Source organism: Acanthisitta chloris, unplaced genomic scaffold, assembly GCF_000695815.1.
Source record: "Acanthisitta chloris isolate BGI_N310 unplaced genomic scaffold, ASM69581v1 scaffold7490, whole genome shotgun sequence".
Taxonomy (NCBI): domain Eukaryota; kingdom Metazoa; phylum Chordata; class Aves; order Passeriformes; family Acanthisittidae; genus Acanthisitta; species Acanthisitta chloris.
In genome coordinates, this window is record NW_008652147.1 from 9,159 (window position 1) to 15,388 (window position 6,230).

The following is a 6,230-nucleotide window of genomic DNA, read 5'->3' on the forward strand; positions in this document are numbered from 1 at the left end:
ACAATTGCAATCAATCCTATATATGTGCCTTAGAAAAACCGTGAGACAAAAAAGCCACACTAATGCTCATGTCACGAAGAAATCATAATTCCAGGCTGAACTGTACCAAATTACTTGGTGATACAGAATGACCCCACTCTACAGGTGTGAAACAGTGGTGGAATCATAGAATTTAGGGATTGGAATGGACCTTACAGACCATCTAATACCAAACCCCTGCCCAGGGCAGGGACATCTCCCACCAGAGCAGGTTGCTCAAGGCTCCATCCAACCTGGCTTTGAACACTGCCAGGGTTGGGGCAGCCACAGCCTCCCTGGGCAACCTGGGACAGTGTCTCACAACCCGCACAGGAAGAAACCTCTTCCTAATATCTGACCTAAATTTCCCCTCCTTCAATTTGATCCCATTACCCCTTGTTCTATCACTGCAGCTCCTAACACAGAGTCCCTCCCCAGCTCCCCTGGAGCCCCTTCAGATACTGAAAGGCTGCTATGATGTCTCCACAAAACCTCTTCTCTAGGCTCAACAGCCCCAACTCCTTCAACCTGTCTTCAGATGGGAGATGCTCCAGTCCTCTTATCAACTTCATGGCCTCTTCTGGACTTGCTCCAACAGTTCAATGTCCTTCTTACACTGAGGGCACCAGAACTGCACGCAGTATTCCAGGTGGGTCTCATAAGAGCAGAGTAGAGGGAGAAAACATGGATAATGTCACCTAGTCACAGAGAACAGAGGTCTGTGCCTGATTTACACTCTAGTGCACATCCTTTCATATATGTCAAAGCATGCAATTGAGTAGAATATCTGTTAAAAACTCTTGCCACAGGGGGTTGTTACCTGTTGCTGTCCTCTGGGCCTCTCAGAATAAAATCTCTCAAGTATAGCAATTTCTAATGCTTTACAAAGCATTTAATAAAGGCTGTGATATGACTAAGAGCAAGGATGGGTTTGCCTTTCACATCCCCAGGAGCTGCCATCAACCAACAGCAGCAGGAAATCTCTACAGCTTAGCCTACTCAAAATTCAAGTTATGAATTATTGCCACAGCTGTTTGGAAGCAATTCTCTCAATCATAAAACAGCAATAAAAATGTATACACTTTTGAACTATGGTGTATTGTAATGGTTTGTATCTGTAAGTACTTGAAGAAACTGGCTAGACACACTTGTATGCTGCAATACGTATATTTTGCAGCAATATTTTTTGGAGCTAAGCATTTTTTTAATTAACCTTTAGTTCATTTCCATATCTATGAACACCAATAACCTAGAGTTCTAAGTTTACCAACTGCTCCTCTTCAAGGCTGAGGCAGGGGCATGGGTTGCCCAGAGAAGCTGTGGATGCCCCAACCCTGGAAGTGTCCAAGACCAGACTGGATGGAGCTTGGAGCAAGCTGATGTAGTGAGTGGCATCCCTGCCCATGGCAGCCAGCTGAAATGAGATGATTTTTAAGGTCCCTTCCAACCCAAATCATTCTGTGACTCTGATTCTATGATACCTGAATTAGTGATCATACCCAGACGAAAAAAGCTGTTATGGTATCAAGGCCCCTAGAAGGGCTAACAGAATCCAAGACCTACAGACACAAAAAATGTATTTGCAGAAGAAATTGTACTCCCTTTTTTGTGCCCTGGGATTATTGGTTGTCACATTGCTGCTAAACGGATTAGTGCTATGAAGAAGATCCTTAGGCTACAGCCAGAGCAAGCAGTACTTGTGGCAGGCAAGAAAGGGCTGAGGATACCCCCTGACATGCTTAAAGAGCTGTCTCCTGGCTGGCTGACATCTAGTGAGAGATGAACACAACCAGACACAACTTCTAAAAAGTGTCTACAGGGAGCTTTGTCTTCTATACTATTACCCAGATACCCTTTGATTTCTGTTATTTGATGGTCTTAGTCACTTCCTGACCCAGGGGGAAGGAACTTTATATATGTGAAATACACTTGTGAAGTAATGAAAATACTTGTTTTCCTCACAGATGACTATGTCCTTGCCAATATGCTCCTGCACCTTCAGGGCTTTAAGTGCCTTTTGATTTGTCATACAGAGGGGAATATGTTCAAAAACAGACCAGCCATATGCTGCTGTTTACTTGTGAACACTTGTGATCTGGTTTGACCACAAGCTGTCTTCCAGTGGTATAAATGAACAGCTGTGTTGAACATGAATCAGAAGTAATCCCTGTAATATTAGAAACACTATACAGTGCAATGCATTCCTGTCAAACAAGGCTGCTACCACAGTCTGCAGACAGATTTTCAGGAAAGCAGCTAACCATAATTCATAATACAATAGTATTTGCTCTACTAGCATAATTTGAGAGCTGGATGGGTCAGCATTATGGAGCCATTTATTGCTGAATGCATTGCCCAGATATTTGACTTCTTGATTTTACATCAAAACAACTCTGGGGATTTTTTACCAAGGCATTTCAGGTAAATGAGATAAACAGAACCGAAAATAGACAACTGTAAAAGCCTATGAATGGAAAGGGAACAGAATTCAGTTTGCTGTCACACAGTTTGTCAACAAAAGGTGTGTTGAAAAACACAAAGTCATTTTTCACAGAGGCCTAACAGAACAGCTATTTCCATGCATGTCTGAGTGATATAACATCACTGCTGAATTCTGACTAAAGGCTTTTATTTCATCTATGAGGAAAAGTGCATTTTATACCAACAGTTTCTGCAAATTCCTTCTGCAGCTACTTTCAACAGCAAAATCTTAGGTTATGCTCACAAACGTTGTCTAAGGTGCTGTTACTAGTAATGCAATTAAATGAATGTGTAAGTGAATGCACAAGGACCATAGTATTTAATCAGGAGAGCTGTGTTTTGTAACAAGAGAAAGCTGTCCAGAATTGTTCTATAAATATGTTGTCTCGCCTCAACTGACATCTGACATTCCTCCCTCATAGCTGAATCTCTGTCTCCAAATAACTAGTTTTTTCATAACAATGTGCCAAAAGTCTGTGAAATCCACAAAGACACAAAAACACCCTCAAAAAATAGGACTCATTACTGCCTGAATAAGGAGAGATGGTAAAAGTTAAGCTAATGATAAAATTATTTTCATTCTATTTCCAGGGATCAGATTTTATCTGCTTACTAGAAAGAAATAATTCAAATGACAAAAAAAGTTAATTTTTGAAACCTGTATTTACACTTAGTGATGTTTTGGAAATTTTGTATTAAAATAGTCACCAACAGCAATTCTGTATTTACACATACAGAGAGGGAGAGAGGGAGAAAACCCAACTCAGATGACTATACATCCATTGATTTCAATTCATCTACAGTGCACCAGAATATCCAAGGGATTTAGGATGTGTACTGACCATGCAGTGAACAATATGATTTATTCAGGAGGTAAATATAAAGGTCACACATTATCTAAACATTCAGTTGATTTACTATCAAATATACTTGCAAGTACTAAAATTCAGAAGCTCTTTAGGGTAGATCTTTTATTTCTCAGTGTGGTTAGAGAATACTGAATACTCTTGCAGGTCTTTAGCTGCTTTGGTTTGCATGAAAGTGCTAGAAAAATCAGGAAACATTAATTTTCAGATTATATTTGTATTTCTATGTTTTATACAGAAAAAGAAAGCAGGCTAAAGGGTGTAAATCTTACCTCCAGGTGTTGGGCATGTGGCAGGGACACTTCTTGTCACACTTGAGGCCGTAAATTCCCTCTGGGCAGAGCCTGGTTTCACAGTGCTCTCCAGTATACCCTGGTTCACAGAGACAGGCACCACTAATATGGTAACACTTCCCACCATTCACACACTTGCAGGTCTCTGCGCAATGCACTCCGTAACTCCCCACTGGACACTCATCTTGGCATCTGTGGGGAAAAAAACCCGAATAAAAATTAGCTTTATTTCATATACACCACAGCTTTGGGGGATTTAAGAGAAATGTGGTTAAAAGGAATCTCATACTAGTCAAAAATGCGTCTTCAATTGAGCAAAAATTTGTATAACTTTGTATTTTAAATGACCTGTTTCTGGTTTCTTTTGCTGCTCAGCTAGACAAGCTTAAAAACATTGGCTCTGCCAAGTCCTTTGGAAAAGGTCTCCCTTCTCCCCAGCACTGGAGACAATGTGTACACACAGACTCCTGCACTTCAAATCCAGGAACCAGAACATAACCAAACCATCTCGAACCGGACCTGAAGAATGGAGGGATACCTTTTCTAGTATTTGGTTTCAAAAGCCATCCAACTTTTTGCAGTGCTCTGGATTCCCCTCCTAGCAATGTGTGAGTATCCAGCACACACAGCCCCAGGTCAGGCAGCTCCCTGGCAATCACACTCCACAGTCTCCGATGAGAATATTTTCTACCTCTGTTTCCATAAACATGACATTTCCTGAGCACCTTCCTTTTCAGAATTTTATTCTAAACTATTTTTTTGTTGTTGCTGTTGATTTTTCCCATCAAAAATGCATAGGATGACATGGAAAAACGTTCAGGGACTCAAACCTTTTCATCTGACCTTGCTGAAAATTAGTAGAGTTGAGTGTAACCCACATGGGAAAGTAGCAATGATTTTGGTTGCTTTTTAAGGAAAATGTATCTTAATAAAGAGACTTCTTCCTCTTTCATTCACTGAGCTTTAAGAAGATAGAGACTTTAGCTTAAAAACTTCAGCTGACACTTTAGCACAGACTTATTTCTTTAACTTTTTGCACATGAAAGACATTATTTAACCTAAAGATCAGGCTGTATCTTTAACTGTCCAGCCTGATTAGAAGATCATTTTCAGTATTCTACTTCTAAAACTTGCAACTCATTTACTAATGAGTTTCTGGACAGCATTTACATTTGGCAGTGTCTTAGGAGTTTGATGTTTTCAGCTTTATCTTCTCTGTGTTTTACATCTGAATTGATAAATTCTGAGTGCCAATACTAAAGGCACTAAATGCATTTAAAATATTTGATTATATATATGAGAACAGACGTCTCAGCTCAACAGGTTCATGCCTCAGAGCTAAGGGTGACAACATTTCAAAGCCTATTTGTCAAGAAAAATGCCCATATTTTTCAACACAAGCATCCTATAGAGTCTTAATTATGCTGACTCAGATAAAAAGACAACAAAATCCCAAATATTTAGGGCCAGAACGTGCTGACATTAAAGGCCTTAGGTGTGCTGTGAACTCAACAGGTGGTATCAGACACATACCATCTTCTGCAATTTGTGTACTTGTAAGTTTTATCAAGTTACGGATTGCACAAAAATACTACTTGATAATACAGCACATTATCGATGGTTTTATCAGCTTATAACCTGCTCATTTCCCCAGTCCTATAAAAGAACTTCCTTGGTGTTCTCCTTCTATTTTTCTGATGAACTTGGCTTATTTTGGGGGGTTGTTCTTCAGGGAGTTTTTTTGTATGATTGGTGGTTCATTGCATGAGAATTTCAAAGACGCATGAAACAAGGCATTGTGAAAGGTCACACAATTTAGCAGAGCCTTCTGAGGTAGAATGGGTATACATGTTCATTTTGTGCTTCTACAGTACTTGTCTCAATCTGATACTGATATCCAGAAGTTTCAAGGTATTTGTAACTCTGTCCTGACTGAAACCAGCAAAAAATTTGCTTTTCTTCAGAGGCATAGCATAATAATAGAGCTAGTAAACCTGTTTAAATGTTTCCTAGTGAAGTAAAACAAGTAAAGCTGAGTGTGACTGTTCTCCAAATGACAATCAGGAATCCCAGCCAGAACAGACAAAATTTAACCTTTCAACTTTATTATTTCTTTTAAGTGCATCTTCATCAGCTTCTGGAAGACTCTTTTCCAGTTCATGGTGAGGACAGGTATCAAGGAAAAAGTATTAGGCAGAAGAATTATAAAGGTAGTTTAAACCAGATTTCCTTGTATTAACTCAGATCACCTAGAAACTGTTTCATGCTCTTTTTTCTTGCTGTATGACCAGCTTCCAGGAGTCACCACCACACCAAAATCTCAGACAAACACTGCTGAAGTTACACACAGAAGTGAAGAATAGCTTAGCACTCTGAAAAACATCCTTTTTGCTGCTGGTATGTCTGTGCTAGCTCAGCCAGTGCCCACACATTTTGCATAACTGTTCCCTCCCTTGCCGGTTCACTGACATGAAATAAGAACCAGGTCTACAGCCTTGATGCTGACCCATTCCTGCCCTTGGAGTAGCTTTAAAAACAAAAGAATGGCCAATACAGCCTGTTCTGCAGGGAA

At 40.0% G+C, this 6,230-nt stretch overlaps 1 protein-coding gene across 1 annotated transcript in view; it reads right to left on the reverse strand.

Annotated features, from left to right (window-relative positions):
• The window catches only part of LOC103803498 (multiple epidermal growth factor-like domains protein 10), a 46,511-nt gene that overhangs the window by 6,635 nt on the left and 33,646 nt on the right, over positions 1–6,230 (reverse strand). The window contains exon 8 of the mRNA XM_009076061.1: positions 3,638–3,850. Within this exon, the coding sequence (XP_009074309.1) occupies positions 3,638–3,850 (213 nt within the window). The remainder of the gene's footprint in view (positions 1–3,637; positions 3,851–6,230) is intronic.